General features: G+C 37.1%; 1 protein-coding gene across 6 annotated transcripts in view; it reads right to left on the minus strand.

The window, feature by feature from the left end:
* The window catches only part of fgf13a (fibroblast growth factor 13a), a 149,581-nt gene that overhangs the window by 19,541 nt on the left and 102,859 nt on the right, over nucleotides 1-27,181 (minus strand). For 4 of the 6 annotated variants that reach the window (XM_048175911.1, XM_048175910.1, XM_048175912.1 and 1 more), the window contains 2 exons: nucleotides 21,474-21,584; nucleotides 10,302-10,405 (listed from right to left, as the gene is read on the minus strand). In XM_048175911.1, coding sequence (XP_048031868.1) covers nucleotides 10,302-10,405; nucleotides 21,474-21,584 — 215 coding nt within the window. Of the gene's footprint in view, nucleotides 1-10,301; nucleotides 10,406-21,473; nucleotides 21,585-23,249; nucleotides 24,128-26,167; nucleotides 26,624-27,181 lie in introns of those variants that run through there. The other 2 variants (XM_048175915.1, XM_048175913.1) reach the window with 2 other exon arrangements.

Here is a 27,181-nt window from a genome sequence, read left to right on the forward strand (position 1 = left end):
TCATACATCAGCACCAAAATAACGATAAATTTTGAGATGTCAGTCATTGGAAATAAGCTTTAAACACTGTGCCATTGTCTTAATTTGCCTACATGAGGTGAAGTGCTTTACAGTCTGTTCAATTTGACAACATTTTTTGACATCTGAGTGACAGGCATGAGGGGATGATCAAACAGAACGCATTTTTGCTCTTAAAAACACAAGACATGCATAATAGTATCCACTGATGAATGGAAAAGAAGGCTGGATCAAGTACAACACGCTGAAAAAGCTCAGAGACAGGGTGCAATGGTCAAAGATGTCTATCTATTTACAAAACTTTTAAAAGCAGTGGAGCTTACTGTGAACAGAGCTGAGTAATCACACACAGTATACCGGTAATTTATTGGTAAAGAATTCACTACAATTTAAAGGGGTGCTTGATTATGATTTCACTTTTTTAACTTTAGTTAGTGTGTAATGTTGCTGTTACAGCATAAAAAACATCTGCAAAGTTACAACGCTCAAAGTTCAATGCAAAGGGAGATACTTTCTTTTAAAGAATTCGCTGTTTAAGGACTACAGCAAATGACTTGTAGGGACTACAACAAGCTTCTTCCCAGGTTAGTGACATTACTAACCCTAAAATTACATAAACCCTGCCCCCGAGAGCACGCAGCAAAGGGGACGAGGCCATGTTGGGCTGCTTTAGAAAAGAGGAAGAGTTGCTGTAGTAGAGTGTTGTTACCATGCCGTCATTTTACGCTGGACTGCTTCACAAACGAGGGTCAATTCAACGCTGGATTTGTACAAAAGATTAACATGACAGTACATGCTAGTGGATGAGTTGAATCAACTCCACAGCAACGACATAAATTTATCCACTAACCATTCAGAAACTTCCAGATGCATTCTAAAAGTTGTAACTTCTTCCTGAGTCTCTCCATCACTGTCCGACTCCGGTTTGAACAATGTAAGGCTGAACACTGTTACTGACAAATGTCATTTTGGCTGTGTGAGATTCTCCAGCTTTGTTGTTGTTGAGCAAACAAAGCATGAGCTGTTAAAGCTCCGCCCTCTTTTGGAAAGTGGGCCAGGAGCAGCAGCTCATTTGCATTTAGACGGTCACACCCAAATAGGAGCAAATTTGACAAGCTATAATAAATGATCTGTGGGGTATTTTGAGCTGAAACCTCATAGACACATTCTGGGGACATTAGAGACTTATATTACATCTTGTAAAAGGGGCATTATAGGGCTCCTTTAAAGGGAAGATTTTCTATGGTATTTGCAGTTTGTTAATATCTAAACAGAACAGATTACTATAAAACAGTTTAAATTAAACATATGTAATTTTTCTTAAAAAAATATATAAATATATATAGAATTTGCACCTTAAATGCAGTCACGAGACACCTAAAAAAAACAGTCATGGGATACCAAAGTGTGTTATGGTAGAAAGTGCCCTGTACGGTCTGATTTCTTCCTTTGCAGAATACTGTTTATGGGCTCTACTGAAGGCTACCTTGTCTGTGCTCTCTGTGTAGTCTGTGGGCTTTGAATATTGATGTGCCTGTCTCTGCTGTTCCTAATGACCCAACACTAAACTGATTTTCGACTTCAAATGCGGCTGCAGAGCAGCTCACAGGACAGCCCGCACGTCGCCATTGTACATCGACTGTCATCTGATCAACTGTTCATTTGTAATACGCTGTGATTAAACCATTTATATTTGCAAGGTTATTTTAATATTTGATGTGCTCACTGATCAAACTTTTATCATTAAACACTACTCAGTGTTTATCATTAAACTCTACTTAGCATTGAATCAATTGGTTCTGTATAGTAAATGTAAAGAGAAAGTGTGCAAAGAACAGAGCATATGTTTAATTGATATCCTCTCTCACACGCTGTCAAGCTGATGGATGAATACATTTGCACTCAGACATACAGACTCACTCATGCATGAATTCTCTTTCTATTCTTTTTATCACAAACACACAGATTGCAAAAACACACACAATGTTTTGTGTGTGTTTTTGCATAGCGTGTTGCTATGCAAATCCTAGGGTGTTCAGGGTGGTCACTGACCAAACATAAATTCAGATACATTCATATTGCAATATTCTTGTGCATTTCAATCTGGTTAGAGTGCTCCATATGAGAGAACCTTTAAAAAGGATTAAAACTTTACAACAAGCCGTGGGTCAGCAGAGGTTGAACACTCTTGCTATGCTTTCAAGTGGTAAAAAAAAGAATGAATTCATTCATGGACTGCCAACTTTATCTCCAGAAGAAAATTATTGTAAAGTTCACACACAAAAAAGGTCATTGAGCATCTTTTCTTTAAGTGATCTCCAATGATGAGTCAATTCTGACTTAATTCTGTGCTGATGACTGACTGTGTTGTAGTAAATTCACTTCACTGAATTGCAGAACAATACTTTATGACATGTTATGGTTGATTTGCTTATAATAGACCACAACATGCAACACTATGGACAGAAATATCAATGTGGCTATTTTCCATGCATTTTTGCTTGACATATAATTACTATGGATGTTTGTGCGTGCACCCATGTTGTGTTTGTAAACTAATGTCTCATTTCTACTGAGCGGTACGGTACAGTACAGTTCAGTATGGTACGCAGTTTTTGCCGTTTCCATTGTCGGACTTTGTGAATGGTACTCCGAAACATACCGTACTACTTTTTTGGACCCTTCCATTGGGGTACCTAGCACAGTAGTCTGGTACCTAAGGGTGGAGCAAAACTTACTCCAGAACATTGATTGGTTGTGTGCTACAAGGGGAATGACAACACATTTCTTAATAAAGTTAAAACACACCACCGTTTCTTCTTGTGACAAACAGCCAAATGGCGAGAAGCTAGAACAAGATCTGCTGTATGTCCTCCATTGTTGTTTACCGTGTCTCTTTCTTCTTCGTGTGAGAATGACATTGATCGCTACGCCTATCAAGTAAGGGTATTGATGGCAGTGTAAACACGAGCCAGATCAGAGTTTACCATTCCGAATTGTACGGAACTGCACTGTACTGTCCTGTACCACTTCGTGGAAATGAGGCATAATTGATTGGTTCCTCTTTTCTCAGACACAGAGACACAAAGATTTGATTGGGTGATTCACTTCAATGAATCAGTCCAAATTTTCTGTTTTAATTAATCGATTCAAAATCATGTCAAAAACCATTAAATGATTAGTTTGCATTAACAGTCAAAATGGTCATGGAAATCTCAGTGTGGCATTTTTTAAAATATAAAAATAGGTTGTTTGCAATCACGTGGTTCTGGTGATGCGCGAAATACTGGTGGAGGGCAAGCAGTGAAAATTAGAATGGAAGAGATGGAGAAAAGTCCTTTCTGTGCTGATTTAGAAAGGTATAAACAGAAAATCACAACATATGTTGGACGTGATCTTTATGTTATGAAGAGGAGCGACTTTTCCACTAAATTGAAAGACTTTCCTGCCATCGAGGAGGATGTGAAGCTGCCGTCACGTCGCGTTCAGTTCTAATCTGGGTTTGTTTATATCGCGCTGCCTTTCTGCTAGTGACGTTAAGGCAGTATTTTGATTTTCTGTCGCGATTGTGAAAAATGTCGCCATTGTAGGTCATTTATGCTGAATCGAGAATTGCAACAGGAGCTCACGTCATCGTTCAGGGGAAAAACTGGATGGTGTAATACAATTGTGTAACCCACTCCCTATCACTCAATAAAATAATCACATAGCTGAGTGTTTTTGAAAGTGTTGTCTTTGTTGTTGAATCAACTAATGTCAGCTTGTTAAACATTTATTTATTTGGACATTTTCTACTATGATGGCTGAAGCAGCAGCGCGTGACACTGTTCTCATGGTAACCAGATCAACATTGTTAACGGAATACTACAAAACTGAAGTGAAAACATCAAATTATCATTCAATGGGATAAAATAGCTTCTCTTCCCTGCAAATGATACCATGAAGAATGTGGACATTTAACCAAGTCAAAAACAAATAAGGTAAGCAGGTATCCATATTCAATTCAGTATCAGCAGATGCAAAACGCTATTAAAGGCGACAACTTTTAAAGGTAAAAAAACTATATAAGTTATAAAAAACGGTATAAGTTATGTAAACGATATAAACACCTTCTGGGTTCTCGATTTTATCGATTTGAGCAACCACAAATGACGCAAAATATATGAATTTTGAGTTTTTGATAGGATTCCTATATAGAAAAATCAATCCCTGCCCTCCAGACTCATTTGCGCTGCTGCTGTGACGTCATGTGCAAACAACCTATTGTTTTAGTAAAGATTTATGGAGATAAATAATGCTGTTTATGAATTTATATTGCTATGTTTGTATAAATGTAAATTATTAAATAGTCTGGAAAAAAAAAATTGTGTGGAAAATATGTATTTGAAATATTTTATTTTAATTGTCTACTTTACTAATCTACTCGACAGCAAATGGGTGATGCAAATTTCCGAGCAAACAATAAATATCAAGATAAAGTATATTAAACTGCGCCAAATGTCTAAAAAAACAAAACAAAACAAAACAAAACAAAAAACAAAACAAAAACGGAAATGCACTACCATTCAAAAGTTTGTTTACTACATTAAAAAAAAAAAAAAAAAGAATTCTCTTATGCTCAAAAAGGCTGCATATATTCGATCAAAAAACAGTAATATTGTTCAGTAATATTGAATTAATGTTTAAAAAACGTTTTGTGTGCTGCTTAATATTTTTGTGATGCATTTTTTTCAGGATTCTCTGATGAACAGCATTAATTTGAAGTAGAAATCTTTTGCAACATCATAAATGACTTTACTGCATCCTTGTTGAATACAAGTATCAATTTTTTTCAAGTCATACTGACCCCAAACATTTGAACGGTAGTGTAGCTATAACTAAAGTCAAAAATCTAAAAAAAAAAAAAAAAACAGAGGAAGAGAAGCAGGCGTGAACCCTTCCAGCAGCACAAGAGCAGCTTCAAACCTCTCATACATCACTCACTATACTCTTCATTGATTGGGGATTTCCCAACATCACTGGTGTGTGATTGGCTAGCTCCATAGCAGCTAACACGGAGTCAATGAGGGAGATCAAAGAGCCCAGAAGCAGCACACATACACATTACAAATACAGAGAGACTTCAGAATTACAGCATACTAAATCATTAAAATACTTTATAATACTGTTTAGAACGCTGTAATGCCACACACTCAGTATCCACTTATGCCAGCTGAATGCTCTCCACCACTGTAAGCGCTGGATTACTGTATACTCAATAAGATCAGCACATTCTGCTTTCATTAAAATTTTTACAAAACTAAAGAGTAGATCCAATATTGGACAATTACATACGATTCACAATCAAGAGGATGCAATTGCAGGAAAAGCTTTTAAAATGGAAATGAAAACAGGGAGTAAATGAAGATGAATGTTCAAATCCCTATGTGTATTAACGCTCTCCAGAACTAACAGCTATACAGTTGGAATAAAATATTAACACCTACAGAACCTTGCTGTGCTGTCACTCAGAAAAACTGTTAAATATAGCCTCCGTCCTTCTGCCGTCAACCAGGATGCCACACGGAAACACGACGTTACTGTTGTGGAGAACAGAGCTTTAATTTAATGAGCACTCTGGCACATATGTTTTAATTACAGACGCTGAGGCATACATCATTAAAGTCACTGAGCGGGAACAGAGAACAGCCGTGAGTTAGAGTGTGCTTGTGTTTGGGATGTGCAGTAGCTCTTTGCGTGTGTGTCTGTGTTTAGATCCCGTTGCTTCCCTATCGTTCCCAAAGGCTCCTGCTGGATATGTTAGGGCTGCATCACACCAAACGTTATGATCAGATTACATGCTTTTGTCAGACTTCATGCGAGAGTCTCTTGTCTGCTGCCTTGTTTGTCTATCTCCTGCCTGCTGTGAGCGAGACCAGCACAAAGATTCCTGAAAACAGCATTACACAGGACAGATTAGATGGCAACAGGTATGTAGTGAGGATGAGCGAGCTGAAAACACTGCTCCTGGACTAGGTTGAATAGGTTTCTAGATTGACTAGTTGGTGGGTTGCTTAAATGATTAGTCAACTAATTGGTCTCAGGGAAGACATAATTAGTAGGGCTGGGAAAAAATATAGATTTCTCGATTTTAATCGATTCTCATTTTTACGAAGCGATAGATTCTTAAATCCTAAGAATCGATTAGTCTAGTCTGTTTTCAGTTGATGAATGAACAGAACATGTAGCGCGCCTCCCATCCAATAAATCGCAATAATCTTTGTGCTTTGTTACTTTTGATATGAAGCAAAGTCTTTCAAATGACGTCCATTTTATTATGAGATTCAAAAAATGCGGCGTGACGTGACGGATCGCTTTAGCGCCTCAGTTAAAGAGAAGCGGCAGCATGGAGCGCATGTGAACATCCTCTCCTCCGCTTTATTACCAGTTACAGTGCGAAATAAACATGACTAAACATCTGAAGGTATGTTAAAATATACAGTACAACTTAACGAAATCCGTATCATGTCTCGTGTAATACCTCAATCAGTGTTTCAACCTCAGAAAGACGTCAATAAAACAGCTTGTAAACAATGTCACGTAACGTCACATTTACCTCAGAAAAACATATTCAGTGACCATAAACAACATTCTGATAAATATAGCTATGCACCATTACATATTCATTATAATTTTTAATGTTCTTCAATATTTAATGCATGTTTGAATAAATCAGTTATGACAGCTGAGATTTAAATGTTGTTGTTTTTTTTTAAAAAAAAACGAACTGGAGTACAAATATGATTATGTAATTCTAAACTTCATTTATAATAAAAACATCATTGAGTGTAATTTAAGTGTTTGTATATAAATACGTTAATTTAACCTTCAATATTATTATTATAGTAGTACCAACTGACTTACATGTGTAGTTTACAGCATTAGTTGAGAGATTTTTTCCTCTAGAAAATTTGCCATGTACTGTAACTGAAATACTACATCCAAAATAATCAATATCGAATCGAAATCATAAGCGAATCAAATCGAAAGCATGTGATTAGTAATCGAATCGAATTGTTAAAATCGAATTGTCAATACCCAGCACTAATAATTAGTAAGTTTGAGGTTCATCTGATGTGTTTCTTAAGTGGTGTTTACATAACACACATTTGAAAAAAGCTAGACAGATGTAGTGCAGCAACATCTTTAACCAAATTTTATGGTTAAAGACTGGATTATTTTTAACATGACATATACAAAATTTTTTACATCAGTAATACATCATCCAACAACCATGTAGCGTCTGGAGCGATCAAACACAAAAAGTTGTAAAAGTCAATCTTCACAACATGCAAACTCCATAAAGTCTGCCGTCATTTTTGTCATCATTTTCTTCATTCAACGCAGAAGATATTGATTACAACTTCAGCACCATCGGACCGAACCATCAAGGATTTCTCCTGAACCTGCAGATCCTGACGCTCCTCAACAGTTAAGGCATTTGCAAGTATCGTTTGAACACTAAACAGTGATTTAGTATTAAGATTGTGAACACCTTTGTTAACAAAGATGCTTTATAGTATTGAAACTGATGGTTCTTCCAGTTCGTTAAATGACTCTTTTCATAGCTTCATTGCCTTGTTATTGCTACAGTTCAAATTCATGTCCACTCTCTCAATTCCGATGTATGCGTGAATTGTATGTCTGTGTGTGTTTAGTCTAGCTATGTGTTCGTGATTTAGTTAAGTAAAACTTGTGTGCACAGTTGACTCTGATCTGCTTATAAAACCAATGTCCCTGATAACGATTAAGATCACAGCTACGAGCTAAGAAAGCAATATTTTTCTGTAAGCTGATAGACGATCAATACTGAGTGTTCGCTGGCCGAACAGATTAATTGATTGTAATATTAATTCAGCTACATCGAGTTTATTCAATTAACTGATTCAAATATTTATAATTAATTATAATGAGTTATGATTAATTATTCATATTTTCCCTTTTGAGCTAATTTGCTACAACCAATTAGTCAATATTAGTGAGGTTCACAGGCCTAATTTTTTAAAATATTATTATTTTTACGTGTTACTTTGAATCAAATTAATTAAATTGATCATAAGTGACAGTAAAGACATTTATAATGTTACAAAAGATTTATATTTCAAATAAATGCTGCTAATTTGAATTTTCTATTCATAAAAGAATCCTGAAAATTTTACCACAGTGATGGTTTTGACAAAAAAAAATTAAGCAGCAACACTGTTTTCAATATTGATTATAACAAGAAATGTTTCTTAAGCAGCAAATCAGCATATTAGATTGATTTCTGAAGGATCATGTGACACTGAACACTGGAGTAATGATGCTGAAAATTCAGCTTTGCCATCACAGGAGTAAATTACATTTTAAAATATATTCAAAAGGAAAATTGTAGTAATATTTCACAATATTATTGTTTGTACAGTATAAAAACCATTACGTCTATGGAATGTCCCCACAATTCTCGAAAACAAACGTGTGTGTGAGTGCGCGGGTGTGTGCAATTCAGGTAAACCCTACGTTATGAGAAAAAAAATTTACCCACAACGATAGCAATATATGAAATCCTTGCTACTGTGAGGACATTTTTTGGTCCGCATGAGGAGAACAGTTTATAAAAGTGATGTATTTTGAAAATGTAATAATGCAGAAAGTTTTCTGTGATTGGTAGGTTTAGGGTCAGATGATAGAATATACAGTTTGTACAATATAAAAATCATTATGTCCATGGAAAGTCCCCATAAAACATGGAAACCCAATGCATGTGTGTGTAAAATATAGATAAATCAGTCAAACTTTGTTAAGTTGGTCATTTGAAGTCAATTAGTTGATCCATTCCTATCCTGGCCCAGGCCAGGTTTCTCAGGCAACGTCTGCTTCCTGCGTTCTGATAAGTTTCCACAATGATCCTTTACTGTCCCATCATTACACTGTTATTCATAATATGGAGGATTTTTGTCAGCCTCAAAATTGAGGTTCAGTGAAAGTGTTGTTGTTAAGACTGTGTATTCGTTTGCGCCCACTCTCTCCTGTCAGACAACACGAGCTCCAGTAAAGCCAACCACATAGTGAAATTCTGACATTTGTCTTGCAGCAGAAGTTTGCCAGGTAGGTAGTTGCATTATTCATGCTTCATGCAGTCAATGAATGTTGGGGTGTAGGCTGCCTGTTCAGCATATTTTCACGAGTTTCTAAATGTTTCGATATTAGTCATCTTTGTAATGAAGGGCATATTACTCAATTCATGCACTGGGAAAACTCATCCATTCTATTTCAGAGAAAGGTGGAGAAGAACCTCTCCGCAAGGGACTAAAACATCTTCTGGGCAAACAACTATGTATCAATAATGGTAATTATTCACTATTACTGCAACAGTCAAAAAACAAATAATCTTGAAAAGTAAACACACTGATGATTCATAGTATTTTCAATGTTCTTTGGAGCAATTACAAACAGTCCCCCATATGGACATATTGTATTTTGCTAATTACAGATGATTTTCACATGGAGGATATTATGAAAGCACTGAGGCTCATCTATCTTTTGCTGAAACTTAACAAAATGATTGGGACTGGTGTACATTCACACAACCCACATACTGCCTTGTCTGCATCACCATAGTAACCAAGACGAATGCCAGAGTGCCGACATTTCGTCTGGTACAGGAAGGCGTGAGGTCAGGATTGTGAGGGGGTGAGGGGGGCAAAGGGTGGCCCAACCACAGCCAGTAAACAAACATCTCTAAGCCATCTACTCTGTAATCACGCCACTTAGCATGTGGGGCTGCGCATAATCTAAACTACGAGTGTGGAGCTGAGGTTATGAAAACATCTTGAGATATTTGTCACAGCTGTAACTTAACTCATTTTCTGACAGCATGCCATATGGAGAGAGGGTGTGAGACTAGCGCACAATGGAGGCATCATCTGTTTATATGGAGAAATCTGTGAATACTGTGCTGTGCTCTTGGGAGTGTCAGTTTTTTCAGCACAGTAAGGGGGAGCGAGGAGAAAGAACACATCTTAAAGGCTATGTGACCATTTGATCTTGGATCACATGGAGGTCTGTGACATTATGGAGGTCACATTACCCGGAGTATCTGATATCATGATTTGGCAGTAGATGAGTGGTGTGTGTGTGGTAGTGGATTGAGTGTTAATGACTAGAGCTCAGGTGTTGGTCTGTACTGAAGCAGCTTGGTGTGATTTTTTTCCCTCCTGATTTAAAACAGCTGAAGGAGTGAAGAAGAAGTTGCAGTTACTTACTGATGTATACAGGTAGCCCTCACTGTTCATGGCCAGATAGAGTTTGGTCTGAACTCCCTGGATGGCCACCACTCGCAAGCCCACCGGGATGAGGTTGAACATGGCTGTATAGGAAACAAGAAAAGTCACAATTATATTTCCAAACATTTATGCCTAGAACAGCTAATTAATTAGCCTAGTTAGTTAAAATGATCTCATAGTTCACTCAACCTCAAGCCATCCAAGATGTACATAACTTTCTTCTTTCAGCAAACACAATTGGAGCTATATGGATGGATGGATGTGCTTTTTTTGAGCTTCAGAATCGCAGTTTCTATTCACTCTCATTATAAAGCTTGGAAGAGCCAGGAAATTTTTCAATGTAACTCCAATGTGTTTCACTGAAAGGAGAATGTCATATACACCTAAGAATGGTTTGAGGGTGAATAAATAATGGGACAATTTTCATTTCTGGGTGAACTAACCCTTTAATTAGGATATCACCATCATGTTTTTGTATAGTAAACTATAACATTGTTTTTAACAGTGTAATCTGGTGAGTCGCAAGATCGTTTTGAGTGCATTGCAGAATTTATAGTCAAAAAATACAATAAAAACAAAAAAACGTAATTCTAAATGTTTGACTTTTATTTTAAAAGACGTGCATGAAAGCTGCTGAGTCTTCGATCAGACTTCTATCAGACTTATAAAATAAAAAGTATCTCAACTGAGAAAAATGAACTTTACTGTCCTCTCAGATGTTATAGTGTGCTTGCGGCATGCACTTTTCAATTGCGTGCGCAAATGTTTCCCATGGCCAAACCAGTTGAGAACCACTGACCTATAATTTATATGTGATGTCAGGGAGAGTGAAAAAGTAAACCTGAAGCACAAAACTGCATAACTGAGATGGTCTGAGTTCATTTGAAGTGTTCACATGCATTGCAAAATTCTTGTATAGCCCCCAGAAATTGATAAAGTGCCACTCAGAGGTGGACATAACACAAAAATGCAAGTAGAATGAGTCTGAGAATGCAGATATGCATCATTATCATTATGTCAGCTATGCTGAGATTCTGTCCACTCACATATATTTCATCACCACAATCAGCAGACCACTAAACCTGCACAGCTAAACTAGAAACACCCTAAAAAACGCTTTAGTAACTCTATAGAAAACTTTAGAAAAACCCTAGCAACTGGCCAGAACATCTTAGTAACTGCTTTGCAATGCTCTAGGAACCACCTAGAACCATCTGTCTGATGGTATTTGTCTATTTGTTTTGTCAGTAGAAAAGTTGTTTCAGATGCAAAAAAAAAAAAAAAAGTTATAAGGTATAGAAAAAAAGATTGATTATTTTAGAATATTGCATTGTTCTGATGCATGAAGGATGTTTTTAAAATATTACATTTAACATTAGAATATTTATTTAACATTACATTGTTTTTGTTAACTAAAACTATTAACAATCTACATCATTAACTGAAAAGCTGGGGAAAAAAAAAAAATATTAGATGAAAAACTGCTGCCTCTAACATAGTTCCTCTTTTCCCCATTCACACACGCTCTCCCTCTCTCTCGGTCTGTCTGTTTCACACTCTTCCCTCTGGCTCTTTCACACATTCTCTCTCTGTTGAGCAGAGTTAGTGAGCTGTGTGGGGCTCTGTCTCCCTGATACCACTGGCTGTGCCAACTCTCCTCACACCTTTGCCCCCCCCCGTCACCACGTAAGCCATAAAGCTGACAATCTCTCCCATCCACACAGCCTCTTTCTGCCAGTGGGAAGAGTGAAGCAGCCAGCCAGCCACCCTTGACACTGGGAGTATCTGAGGAACATAAGCTTGGGAAGAAAAAAGCACAAGCACAAGAAAAAATGTGTGAGCCATTTCGCTGGTTATGTAACCTAGCTTGATTAAAAAAACAAGAAGGAAACTAACTTCTTGTAAAGTAAAAACCTGCTGTCTGTGTGTGTGTGTGTGTGTGTGTGTGTGTGTGTGTGTGTGTGTGTGTGTGTGTGTGTGTGTGTGCGTGTTTTTGTGACATATCAGGACACAAATGTGTATAATGACATGGGTATGACATAGGTATTACAAGAAGAGGTGACTTATGAGGACATAACCCCATGTCTCCATTTTTCAAAAGGCTTATAAATCATACAGAATGAATTTTTGTGAGAAAGTAAAGGCGTGCACAGTTTCCTGTGATGGGTAGGTTTAGGGGTAGGGGTAGTGTAGGGGGATAGAAAATACAGTTTGTACAGTACAAAAACCATTACGCCTATGGAATGTCCCTACAATTCAACGAACGTGTGTGTGTGTGTAATTAATGCACACTGATATAGGTTACCAGATTTATCCTGCTTTATATGGCGATCATACAAGTTTACATTTAAAGGGTTAGTTCACCCAAAAATGAAAATTATGTCATTAATGACTCCCCCTCATGTCGTTCCAAACCCGTAAGACCTCCGTTCATCTTCGGAACACAGTTTAAGACATTTTAGATTTAGTCCGAGAGCTTTCTGTCCATTCTGTCCATTTTCCCTCCATTGAAAATATATGTACGGTATACTGTCCATGTCCAGAAAGGTAATAAAAACATCATCAAAGTAGTCCATGTGACATCAGTGGGTTAGTTAGAATTTGTTGAAGCATCGAAAATACATTTTGGTCCAAAAATAACAAAAACTACGACATTATTCAGCATTGTCTTCTCTTCCGGAATCCTTTCCATTGAATTGATTCCATTGAACTGATTCCATTGAATCCTTTCATCTGTCGGCGTTGGTAATGCACTTTTACGTCGCTGTGGTTATTTTGGCGATTAGGACATCCGCTACATTTTGAAGCATCGAAAATACATTTTGGTCCAAAAATAACAAAAACTACAACTTTATTCAGCATTGTATTCTCTTCCGGGTCTGTTGTCAATCCGCGTTCACGACTCCGCTTCTTCTTCTTCTTCTTTCCTGTTTTACGGCGGTTGGCATCCAGCTTATTGGTGCATTACCGCCCCCTTCTGCTCCGGAGTGTGGTTCACGACTCTGTAGTGACGCTGCTGATGTAAGACGCTGCTGACGTGTTATCTGGTGTTATCTGAGGGAGACGCACGCTGTATTCAAGCTATTCTATATTGTTTGTATTTTGGTATTGCTACATTTTTTAAAATGGTGCATAAGTGTGCATGTCGCGGATGTCCTAATCGCCAAAAACAACCACGGCGACGTAAAGTGCGTTACCAACACCGACAGATGAAAGGATTCAATGGAATCAATTCAATGGAATCAATTCAATGGAAAGGATTCCGGAAGAGAAGACAATGCTGAATAAAGTCGTAGTTTTTGTTATTTTTGGACCAAAATGTATTTTTGATGCTTCAACAAATTCTAACTAACCCACTGATGTCACATGGACTACTTTGATGATGTTTTTATTACCTTTCTGGACATGGACAGTATACCGTACATACACTTTCAATGGAGGGACAGAAAGCTCTCGGACTAAATCTAAAATATCTTAAACTGTGTTCCGAAGATGAACGGAGGTCTTACGGGTTTAGAACGACATGAGGGTCGTTAATGACATAATTTTCATTTTGGGTGAACTAACCCTTTAAGTACAATATTTTGAGTTTTAGGAATATATATCATCTAACATAATATCCATCGTTCATCTCTTAAAGGGTTAGTTCACTAGTCATGTACTCACACTCATGCACATTTTTTCTTCTTAAGTTCAAGTCAAAATTTATTATGTATAAACAAAAAATATAATGCAATTTATTTTTAAAGGGTTAGTTCATCTAAAAATACAAAATTTGAACCCATTAGACTATTGTTCAAAATGAAAATAAAGACATTTTTAACAAAACCTGATAGTTTTCTGCCCCTCCATTGAAAGTCTATTCGAAAAAGTTAGCATATAAAGAGAAAGTAAACCATATGAATCAAACGGTTTAATCCAGGTTTTCTAAAGAGATACAATAGCTTTATATTTTTAGCAGATTTAGAGCACATCAAATATGGTAAATTAAATATCAAACGTGCATGCTTGAAAATGAACGAAAGTCATTTGGAACTAAATAAAGGTGAGTAATTGATGACTCAATTTTGATTTTTGGGTGAAGTATCCTTTCAAAAGGAAACAGTCCACCAAAGATTACATTTCTGTCAATATTTACACACTCTCATCTAATTTAAAATCTGTATAATCTGGCTGAGTGAACAACTTTAACTCAGCCAACATTCCTGCTTGCTCATTCTCCAGAGAGAACATAAACAGTAACCCCTTCTGCCTTTCATCATAAACATGAGAGCTCTTGATTAATATTTTTTATTTCCTGCAGAGCTCAATCGACGGCCATGTTGCTATTTTACACAACAGTCTGGAGTGTTCTCCATCCCCTCTAATCCAACATCAAGGTCCTTCCTCTCCCCTCTGAACCTCTCTGACACCAGCCAGGTCCACCTGTAGAGATCAGCCCTTTGTGCTTTACAGCCACTGAGTTCATATTAAGACTTTTTAGATGCTAAATGCAGATTACTTAATGTGGTATTGATTATATTAATTCAATAGGAAGATAATACATTTTAACACCTGTATCTTTTTTTTTGTTTTGTGGCATAGACACAAACACACACGGTTATGGCGGACCTCATTTCAGAGGGATTAGAGCTTGGCCGCTGGGGGTTGTGGAGAGGAGACTCAATTACTCACACCTAATAGAGCACCTGAGCACACAGATCTGGGAAGATCAAGAGGTCACAATAATCATCTCTGCAAAAAGGCCAAAATAACAACTATAAGAATTCAAATAAGTGTCTCTTTTACTGCACCAATCACTAGCCCCTTTCACGCAGAGTGTTGATACCAGAAAATTGCTATAGAATTTCTAGAGTGCCTTCTGTGTGAACGCAAACACGTCCCGAGATCGATCCTGTGATGGAGACCTAGTAACATTGCTGGGATCAGTCCCGGAAAGGGCCCTGTGTGAACAAAAGGCAGGACCAATGCCGTAAGGGGTGTGTCGTAGTGATGCCGCTGAAGCTGAGATCGTTCACCAGCTTAGTGGAACTGTACGCAAAGTGCTAGTTTATGATCGAATCAGAAAAAAAAAAAAATGCACAAGCGTGGTTTCTTAAGACGCTGCGGATACATTATTACACATCACACCCTGATGTCATGTTTCTTTACGGGATCTTTATGCGATGTGTGTGAATGCACGCACGGATTACAGAAAATCTCTGGCAGTGTGAATGCACCAAAATCAAACGATCCCGGGGCGAATCCCGTGACACATTATCAGTGTATTTTCCGAAATCTCTGTGTGAAAGGGTCTACTGAGAACATGGATGAAAAACCTTCATGTTCACATATAACATTATCCCCCAGTTTCACATACAAGACTTAAGCCTAGTGCCAGTCTAAAATGCATGTTTGAGCTGTTTTAACTGAAAGAAACTTGCACTGACATATCTTCAAATATGTTAGTTTCATTGTTTTGTCTCTAAATGCACACCAGTAATTTTTTTCCCCAAGACACATTAATAAAAGTTTCTTAAATTGTCTTAAAAAAGGTCTACTCTTGGCTTAATCTAAGCTCTTTTTGAGAAACCGGGCCATAAAGGATTAGTTCACCCAAAAAAATGAAAATTGTGTCATCATTTACTTTATCCAAAAACAATTATTTTCAAGCTTTAAAAAGGACACAAAATATCACTCCACACAACTCTTTTCTCTTCTATAGTTGCGTATTATGACAGCTTTGTGACGAACAGAATATTTAAGTGAAAAAAGGTAATTAAAATAAATGTAATTTATTTATTTATTAAAATTCTGTCATTTGCTCACCCTGATGTAGCTGACTTTCATCATTTACTCACCCTGATGTAGTTGACTTTCAATCATCTTCAAAACACAAATGAAGATATTTTTAATAAAACCTGATAGATTTCTGTCCCTCAACTGAAAGTCCGCACATATGATGAACAGATTTAATTTAGGGGTGTGAAATATCACGATTTTAGATCGTTAACGATTAAAATGTCTCCACAATCTGCCTTTGAAGAGAGATCGTAGTATTGTGCTACAGTCCATTCGATCAGTTCAGTTCTGGCACCTGTCTCCACATACTGTACAAAGCGGTGTACATTCACATCATGTTTAGTGACGCAGCGGTAGAGTTACACTCACGTGTCACTGCAGTTCTTCGCTATCAATAAAGTTTATTATTTGCATGCATTTTAAAGCCTTGACAGTTTAACAATTTATTTGCAGGCTGTTCTGACATGCGCTTTTCTGAGCGCACACCCGAAGCGCACGCACACTAAAAGCCTGTAACACAGGGCGTAGGTACTGAACTAAGTTGTCTTTCGCATCTTATTGCACTTAAACTGTCAAATATACACAAGATCTACATAAACAGTTATTTATATCTTAAGTGAATGTAAACAGCTCGGATGCATGTCAGTATATTACGATATGCATGTGTTACTTTAAAGTCTTAAAGTAACAGCCTCCTAATAACCCTACTGTCGTCTGTGTCATTAATGTTAATCAAACAACAAAATATAAAGAGAAAATCACTCACTGCTCTTGACTAAATTTCAGTAGCTTTAAGAATCAGTGTATATTTAACCCATACAGTAAAGTGTTTTATTTTTACATTTGTTTATTCAATTTCTTCTTAATGCTACCATTACAGTAAATGCACCTACTGTGGCTGACAATTTTAATGCACTATTTTTTTATATTTGTATCTTATATTGTATTTGTCCTATTAAAGATAAAATAAGACTTTGGTTGTATCGTGCACCCCTACTTTGGCCTAAATGGTCTGTCATTACTTTTTAATTTTTTTATTTTGTTACCTTGTGAGGCTACATTTTTAAAATAGGGAAATTAGTTTGGCTGAAATCTATAGTAACTGCATAGAAACCAACATGAAATAGATTAGTAATAAGAGCGTGGGTTCGTGATCCTGTCTGAAAAAAATCCTGATATGATATTTTTGCCAATACCATATAAACATCAACACACAAACATAGACCACGTAATTGAAAGCTCAAACGTGCTCGTTTAACGCCCGAGAATAAATGAGGTTTTCACGCATCAAGCAAGTATAGTTGAGCTTCCATGGTTGAGCTGTCAGGTTCTATTAAAAATATCTTAATTTGTGTTTTGAAGATGAACAAAGTCATACAGGACTGGAACGTGAGTGAACAATGAGAGAATTTCCATTTTTGGGTGAACTAACCCTTTAAATGTTATTACTAAAGGATCTTGGATGTTTTAATTCTGGTGGTTTATCTGAAATGTCTGGATAAACCTCTGTATATTTTTATTGCTTGTTTAGAGAAGCATTTTGGCATTTCATTCAGATGTTAGTATTTCAGTTTATTATATTTGGAGATACATCAGACTGATTAGAATATGACTGGGACTGACTGAAAAACACATCAGCCCACTCTTTAGACAGAAGACGAGTTAGCAGAGATAAAAACCTAATGTTGACGGAGAGAAAGGCCTCCTGCCAAGACACATTGATTAGGAATTGAATTAAGCTCTAAAACTCTGCACAAAGTGACATAATCCAATAGAGCAGCCATACCTGACATTTACTGCTCAGAATGAGCTTTTGTTTTGTTCCTCCAAGAGCTCATCACAGTCAGACTTGAGAGATGGAAAGGCTGATTTTCAATAAGGTCTTTATCATTAAATGCCCACTTTCCAACCCCCTGATCTGCTCAATCTCATCTAATAAAATCACTTTGATCCAATTTAATCAATTCGATCTTCTGATTCTGGCTGTCATTTCTCACTCAGTTAGAAAAAAAAATTAAAACAATTTTTAAAAGTAAATGGATTTTTTTTTTTTTTTTCATTATTTATAGCATAATGACCTGACTTCAGGGCAAAAATAATTAGCATTTGGCTGAGATCTGCTGTAAACACACTTAAAAACTGGCACTTATGTGATATTTAAGCGATTTAAGTGAAACAATGACATTTGGCACTGCTAAGAAGTGCAATGAGCATCAGTCACAGAGATGTGGTAAGACACACATCTAGAGAGTAAAGAGAGCATTGGAGCAGACCCTCATCCCTATCAAACACGCGGGGCGCGCGCACACACACACACACACACCAAGAGAAGAGCCAAGAGGACTGCACTGCCGTCGCTATGGAGACAAGGGCACCAAGCTCCTAACAATTCTATTTTTGTAGTGTGAGAGATAGAAGCTCCCTGTTTTCCCACTTCTCCTCTCCAGCAACAGCTTTTCATTCTCTTAACAAAATAAGGGAGTGTGGTGGGAAAAGCAGGTCAGCTATTATGTAATCTCACCCCTATATAACTCATTGTACCTTACAGTCAATCACACAGGGGAAGAATACAGACAAGAAAATAAATGAGCATGCAAGGAGAGAGGAGTGGCCAACCGCACCAGTGTCGCAGATTCAACTCAAGGGTGAATAAAACATGTATACTTGAGTCAAACACCCACTATTTAAATTCAAGTAGAGGTAGTTATTTCAATTAGCACGGCTCTTCATGTTAAACATTGTTTATGTGCACAAGAAACAAATTTGTGTTAATCTAGATGAGCTTGATGGATCAGAGGATTCGGAGCCTTGAGTTATCAAAGTTCCAAATGACTCCGATCACCACAAACTCATTTGCTCGATATGAACGTCATCTTCACCCAGTGACTAATTGAATAGAGTCAAGCTAATTTACAGGCCCCAGAATGCCACAGACACTTAGCATCAGTGAGATATAGCACATATTAAATTAGAGCCCTGCCAACCATCCAGCCGGCTCCATCCTCGCTCATATGCGCAGTATAGCTCAAACACTGACTGGGTGATGCTGCACTAGCCTACGGACTAAATAATTCACACTTGCAGGTGCCCAGCAGGATGACTTCAAATGACACACAAAATAATCAGTGGACGAAGGGGGGGTTGTTTTTCAAACATTATGGACACCTTCCTAAAAATGTTTCTCTTGTACTCAAAAAATGAATTGTTGGATTTACTTAAAAAAGCACTTTTAAATAAGTGGTTCCACGCAAATATATGAAGTAATTTCTACAAATAACAATTTAGTTCTATGGACAAAAGAAATTCAAGTAACGCTGACAAAATTTCTTTGAGTAAATACAAATCATTTGAATTTGTCACTGTTACATAATATTTTTATGTGCAGTTTAAGTAATAACGTTGTGATGAATTTATAAAAGTTTATTATGTGGTGAACACATTTATTGACTTAATTTACCTTAAATTAAATTAACTATCTGCTCTCGTTGAACACAATTTAATTTTAAACTCAACTAACAAATACTTAGTATTTAAATACTTAAATAGTAAAGCTGACAATACTCATTTTTAGTATAAACAACTCAAGTTAAATTAAGTTCATGTAGTTACATGAGTTTAAGTAATGTGAACAAGGATGGTTTGAGTGAAACTAACAACAGTGAAAGTTCATTTTTTGACTGTGGGCTTTGCAGCTACATTGACTGTGCTCTCACAAGAATTGCTTTCTGAGAAATGGTGGTTTTTATGCGACCGCTCCTGCTGAATTTTCCATTTCAGGATAATACAGAACTGAGCCTATGTAGACAATACAGGAACTGTAAAGGTATTAGTGAAAAAGCAAAGAAGCTTTTTATAAGTGTAGGTCTAAAGGCCCCGATAAACTCACAGCGAAGTTCTTCTTCGTTCTTCGTTCAGGGGTAAAACGAAGTTCGAAATATGTGAGTAGCGATACACTGTAATAATATATCAAACATCTGACGCCGCCCACATTGCTGAGAGTGGCGTTTAGATGAATATGTAAATATCTGATGCACGCTTTCCTCTCAAAAACAAAATAAACAACAAAAATGAAAAAAAAAAAAAAACAATCAAGCATTTTTTATAAAAAGCATTAAGAAAAGCATCTGATGATAACAACGTGTGTATGTTAGCATGAGCTCTGCAAATTAGGACTCCAGTGAAGTCACATCACTTTTGTCTATATGACATTTTATTCAATAGATTGCTTAAAAGCATTAAAAACAGTGTCAGTGCCTCATTTCATCAGAAGCAAAACTTAATTTTCTTCTATAAAGCAGCTATCCAGTGTCATGTTTTCACCCGCGGAGATCTTACCTCAACAGACTAAAGCCGGGCACACATTTAACGACTAGCTATTAGAATATTGAAGCAGATTTAAATACTTACACATGGAATCTGAACACGGACTGTAATCACAGACTGAACGCAACTGGCTCTGACTGGACGCGTTTGAGCGCGATCAGTCATAAGTATCAATTTACATTCATAATCGGCCTTACAATCGATAAGTGTGTGCGCAACTTTAATGAGTCAGAGAAGAGTTCCACGTGAAAGAAGGTGGAGCTTCAGCGCACACCTCCTATTACGTTATTGTCACAAACCAATGGTAGTATGAAGGTGTTTAGCAGCTGGAGCAAACTTTTCCTGAGAGTTTGCTTTGGCAAGCCGTTTCGAACTCCCAAAACAAACACAAAACAAACTTTGTTTTGGACTGATTTTGTTCGAATTGACGTCACATCAGTTCTTTCTTTGATTTCGTTTGAAGTATATCAGGGCCTTAAGGCAAGGAAGAGTACAGCTGCAGAGGAAACAATAACATCAGCTGCAGCCATTGAAAAGCAGTACCAGTAGACATACAGTGGCCCCAAAAGCGAATCTGGACACTTAAATCACACTTGTGCCTGGATGTCATTGCATTAGATGCAATAATTCAAAACCAATTGGCATTTGCAAATAAATGATGCAAGACCAGAACCAACTTCACTTTTCTGAGCCATTTTTGTAATTACTTTTAACCAACTGGTCTAACTAGGAAGAATGAAGTCAGTGTACTAGCTAAGTAATTATGGACAAATACTTTCGTATGCTTTATTCTCAACAGTATATTTTTTGCGGTATCAAAAACTTTTGCTTGAAAAGTTTCTATAGTTCTTTTAAAATGAAATGCCGCTTGGTTTGACATATTATTATGTAATGCAGAAACATTCATACAACAAGGTGTCCAAATTTCCGGGGCACTGTATCAATCTGTTAATCTAGCACTTCCTTGTTTCTAACAGCGAACCTCAAGGTGTGTCTGTACAGGTGATAATTTGAGAACATATTCTAACAAGATGCCAGTTGACTTACTGAAACCACTGTCCTCCTCTTTAGTGCCGTCGATGGTTCCATCTGCCTGGAGCTGCAAATGAAAGCCCTGTCGACTGTACAGCTTCGTTACGATCCCCTTCAGCTGGGGCTCTGCAAGGAGACAGAAGGTAGAGAGAGAGAGAATGAGAAAAAGACAGGGTTAAACAGGCATTGCCACAGTGACAGTGTTATGGACTTTAAAGCTTCAGGCTTAGCAAGAGCATTCCATAGTCTACAGATTTGAGCTTGCATTACAAACAACAGATCACATTGACAACAGGAACAGAAACAAATCTACATATAGGAAAAGTCACCAGAGCCATCACACAGAAAATTGGTGAGAGCTGCAATTTGCAAAGAAACTGCAGTCTGCTGGCCATATCACCATCATGGGTCTAATCTGGATTACTAGAACTAAAAAAACACATCTATACAGGACACAGATCTCCTGTGCAAAATACCAGATTCCATCAGCTGATCTGTAGTTAATAAGGCTTAGTAAGTTGGTGGATCATGCTATTAACACTGATTAACTTTCATTTATCATAGGAGGTTAAAAAACGTGTGGATATTATAAAATACAAACTATAACACATACTCTAAATTTCAGTCAAGAACACACAAAGAGAATCTGAATATTTAAAATAAGCCTATTAGATACCAATTCGGAATAATACACCAAAATAAACTACCATTCAGATGCTATACTATGGTATAGATATAAAGTACGACTAAATAAAGGTGTGAATGAGCATTGATTTGCAGAAGCATCACTCCTCAACATATCAAACGTACACACATTTAAGTTCACATAAAGAAGCACATTCGTGTGAGTGTTGCTCCATGTGTATCTGTGAACAAGACTGTTAAGCATGAGACTGTTTAATGAAACCAAACCTCTGCTGTAAACAGCTGCTACTCTACACACAAACTTCCACACTTCTGCTAAGGTGTCACATAAGGGTTATGTAAGATGCTGTCTGGGGAGGGACTACAACAATCCTGTAAGTAAACAGTTGAGCTGAATGCATACGTTTTAGAAGATTTCAAATTCGGTACTTCACAATTAAGTATTTCTACTGACTTCTGAGCATCTGATTTGTCTTGCTGCTTACGAAGGGAGTTGTAAACTACAAATCATCCAGTCTGACCACCCTCAGATCTGAATAATATCAATTAATGAAATATGTTACTTAATAGATACAACTGATTCAACTTGATATGGTAAAGGAATTGTAGCTAATAAAACTATTAAAATCATTCAGAAGACTGAACGATTCATAATAGCAGATTTTGCTGCATAATATATCTATATGGCACACTGTGTGAGATTGAATCTCCAGGGATTTATCTGGCTTGCTAGTTAGCTGCTGTCCAAAAACATGTCAGGCAATAACCAGCTTAGTTTGCTTTCTATTGTCCCTCTGAAGGGATTAAACACACTAGAGAGCTGACACTGAATCAGCATCAACATCAATGCAGCACAATATCTGCAGAATAACAAAAAGTTGTATACAATTATGCCTTTTTTGGGGGTCAAAATGCCTGAAAAGTTCTGTAAGGTCAGTTTGAATGAGCTCTCTCACAATGAAGTGTGAAAGCACATGCTGGCTCAATTTTAAAGAGAGTAAACTTACAGTCTGACTTAAGCATGGCAAGCACTTATTAAAGAATTACATCATTTTAAAATGCAATATTTCGAAAAGTACAGACACAAATGCATTGATAATGCCGGCAAATATAATAAGCATATTAAAAACACAGGTAACATCAGACCTGGTCGTCTCCTCCTGCGCTTTTTGGAGCCAAACAACTTGACTCTGGAGAAAACACTGAGTCGACTGGGTTTCTCGCATGTTCCTTTGGTTTTGTTCGGACTGCTCACGCAGCGGCAGGCGTTTGATTTCTCTCGCTCCCTTGCCTGCCTCTTCTGTCGAATAAGGGAGCTGGCAATCGCCGCAGCCATGGCCAGTTTGACGGTGCGACACCCAAAACTTTCAGAGGACACAAATCCGTTTCCCCACCTCTTCCACAACACGATTTCTTTAAGAGGATCTTTAACTGAGCTCACATCCGAGGCTTCATACACCAGAGACCATCATTGTGACAGAGTTAACTAAAACGGCTTTAACACAAAATATGTAGGTGACGGTGCATCTCTTCAACGCTCATTTTTTCTTCGGAGATAAAGTCCTTAGACGGCTCTACATTCAATTGGCTTGAGGTCTTACCGCATCCGTCTCCAGATAATGTCACTACCTTGCAATTTCGACTAATAACGGAGACGTTCCTCCAGACACCGAACACCCGTTTCGCAGCATCCCACGATGCAGTCAGTCAGAGCACACAGAACAGAGCCATGTGAGAGAAACACCTGTTAGCGAGAGCGATTCGGCGCTCTTGTGCGCGCGCGCTTTGTGTGTGTGGGTGTGTGAGCGAGAGAGTTTGTTTTCAGCTAATCTTCTGAATCCGTTTGTAATGTGGAGACCCAGACAACTACAACGAGAGCGACAAGTTTCTCGCAGGTTTTAATATGACAGCTGAATCATGGAAGATTCGGGAAAAGAAACCACTCAACGAGAGGACAAAAGCAGTTCGGTTTATTAGTGGTATCTGACGGCAAGTGATTAAGTCCGACTCATTACTGCGAATCGGTTCTTTCGAACAATTCATTTCAAAGAACCGGTTAAAACGATTCAGCAATTCCTCACGTCATGGCGTAGTTATCTTTGTTATTTTAACTAATTTTAAGTTTTATTGGGTATATGGGTCTGTTGTAATCCGTCTGTCCCTAATGAATTTGAAACGAAATGAATTTAATAAATACATTTTCTTATTTTAGTGAAATGTAAACATACATCCAGTTCCAGTAGGTTTTAATAGGTTTGCTATTAGAATAAAATAAGTCTAACTCCAAATGTTCCTAATAACAGCTCACTCATATTCAGGTCTTTGGTCAGTACAAATCTGATATTATTATTGTTATTAATACATATATTGAATTGTCATTAAATTGCTGATTAAATGCCTATATTATAATACATTTGTACTGTATACTTATACTAATATCGTTTATCCGCCTGCACATCTGACGTCCAATAAAACGGTTCTCGGTTTAATCTGGGTCAGTTGTTGACACGAGAACCGTTGTGACTGATTCAAAATCGTTTCAATTTATATCAGACTAGAACGAATCGGACAGACAGTTCGTGAACGTTTACCACCACAGAGCTGTAAATTGGGCGGTGGGCGGAGAGTGGTGTGGAACAGCAAAACATTTTTTTATTTTTGTAATATTGTAGTAAAGTAGGCTGAATATTTGGTTGTCATTCAGTGTGAACAGCAAGCGCGAGTGATCAATCTCTAACAGGAAGACGAATCTATCGGCTGCCTCTCCCGTTTAGACTCGCGGGGAGACGGTGACGCACACAAATGTGACAAATGCAAGTGAACTGCAGCTCTTGAATCTGTGTTAAAGGCTCACACAGTTACATAGTCGAATATAATATTCTAATAATCATCTGTTATGTTTCTTTCCCAAAACATAAAGGATCGCGTGGAAACAACTGAGTTGCGATGTCCTGATTGGAGCAGTCGGTTGCCATGGCAGTGAGTTTCCTGCATGCGTGACAAAAACTGTCTTCTGGCCCACTCATAATAATAACATGCATATTAATATTTGCACTGTACAATATTTTAAATAATGAATAACGTTGTTGTTGGATATTTGATGGAGATAATATATATATATGTATGTATGTATATATATATATATATATATATATATATATATATATATATTTTTTTTTTTTTTTTTTTTTTTTAGTTTTTTTTTTTTTAAGTTTTTTTTATTAGCTATTCTCAAATATATATATTTTTTTAAATATGGTATAGGCCTACCTTATTACTGAAAGATAATATTTATACTTGTTGAATTGAATTAAATCTACACACATTTATTGCACTAATCACAGGGATTCAACCAATATCTTAAAAAACCGCCAGGGGTATAAGAAAAGTCCATTTTGAAGCACGGCCCAACACAACCCTTCAGACCCCTGCCCTCACACGGAATATTATATGTTCATCAACAGCGCCATCTACTGTACAATCAGGAAATTATGAAACGCAATAACAAAAAAACTAGACGTTTGAACCTAAGACAAAATATCAGATCTGCTTATCTAACGAATGAAAAACAAATATTGTAGTATTATATTAATTCAGTAATGCACATTTATTCTGAAAATAAAACGCAGGAAAACTATCTCTGTCCTTTTCATGTCAGTAACAGACATTCTTAGTGCAGTTAAATAAGCGTGGATTCCGCAAATGTTATTCAGTCCACATAGAAAAAAGCGATTTTAGTATTCACATAGGGTAAAATATTAGCCTATTTGAAATGTTCTTAAAATTAAAACTAAATCCTTTAATCTTTATGAATACAAGCTATAAAGCCTAAATAAAACAAAACGAGATAAAGATAAAAAGAAGACTGAAATGAACAAAATTTCAATAGAGCAGCTTTATCTGCAGTTCAGCACCTCGGACAGCGCTGCACTACACAAGCCCACAGAAAACTTCTAGATCAAATCCGCTGAAAGCGACACACAGTGAATTCAGCAGGTCAATCTCAATGCAATTCTAAATATTCCTTAAAACCAAAGAGCAAAAAAAGTGAAGATACTTCTTACCTGATGTTGATTTTCTTAGAGGAAATGTCATATTTAGCAGTTAAATAGTGGAAAGAACAAAGCAGGAAGACAGTGCTGATTCACTGCAAGCAGGAGGATGTTTTCAAAGTTTTAACCATACTAAAAGAAATCCTAATGGATCAGTCGAGAGGCCATCAAGGCGGGGCCAGCTGCATTCAGAAATCATTAATGGACATTAGTGACTAGCCATTACGACTTCTAAAGCGGTCATTAAAGATTCATTGGGAAGCGCTGTTGATCCGGCAAACACTGGGCGTGTGTTCACTAAACTGCAGTGCTCTGGGTCAAAATTGCAGGGAGAAAATCGAACATCGTACTTCCTACTAGAGCAGAGCTTTCGTTCCTCTCACGTTACAAAGAAACGGCTGTAAAGTGATCCTTTAATGCGTCGTGTAAACCAGTTATACCAGACCTTCCATTCTCCACTCAGAAATACAGCAAACATTAGCTGCGCCTTTCACTTCTGTTCTGAACACGCCTGACGGATTTAACAACGATCCAAGCATCCAGATAAAAGAACAATTCTTTTAATACAAACAACTGTGAAAGCTGCTGGTGGTCCAGTAAAACTTTCATGACAAAAAGATTTAAGATGCAGAAATAGCAGGATGAATTTCAGTATATTAATAGCAGTCTGAACTGAAGTTTTAAATCAAGCCATGGTCTGTACATTTACAAGCATGAGAACATTGATGTGTGGTCACACTTATCGTTGGACATATCGAACAAATTAATCAGCCCCATATAACAGTCGCGATGAATATGTTCATGCTGCAGTGGAAAATGTTAAACGAGGCTGATCTCAAGTCAGGCCAAATAAACCTTCAATCATACTTTCATTTAAAGTGTATTAATGAAGGCAACATTATCTGTTCTGCAAAGGCCGAATACAAATACATTATGAAACTTAACAAGTGTCAGGATTATTCAGTTATTTGTTCATTTAATTTCATTTTCATTGACTTTTAGATTGCTTTTCTTTGTTTCCTGTTG

Source organism: Megalobrama amblycephala, linkage group LG23 (genome assembly GCF_018812025.1).
Source record: "Megalobrama amblycephala isolate DHTTF-2021 linkage group LG23, ASM1881202v1, whole genome shotgun sequence".
Taxonomy (NCBI): Eukaryota; Metazoa; Chordata; class Actinopteri; order Cypriniformes; family Xenocyprididae; genus Megalobrama; species Megalobrama amblycephala.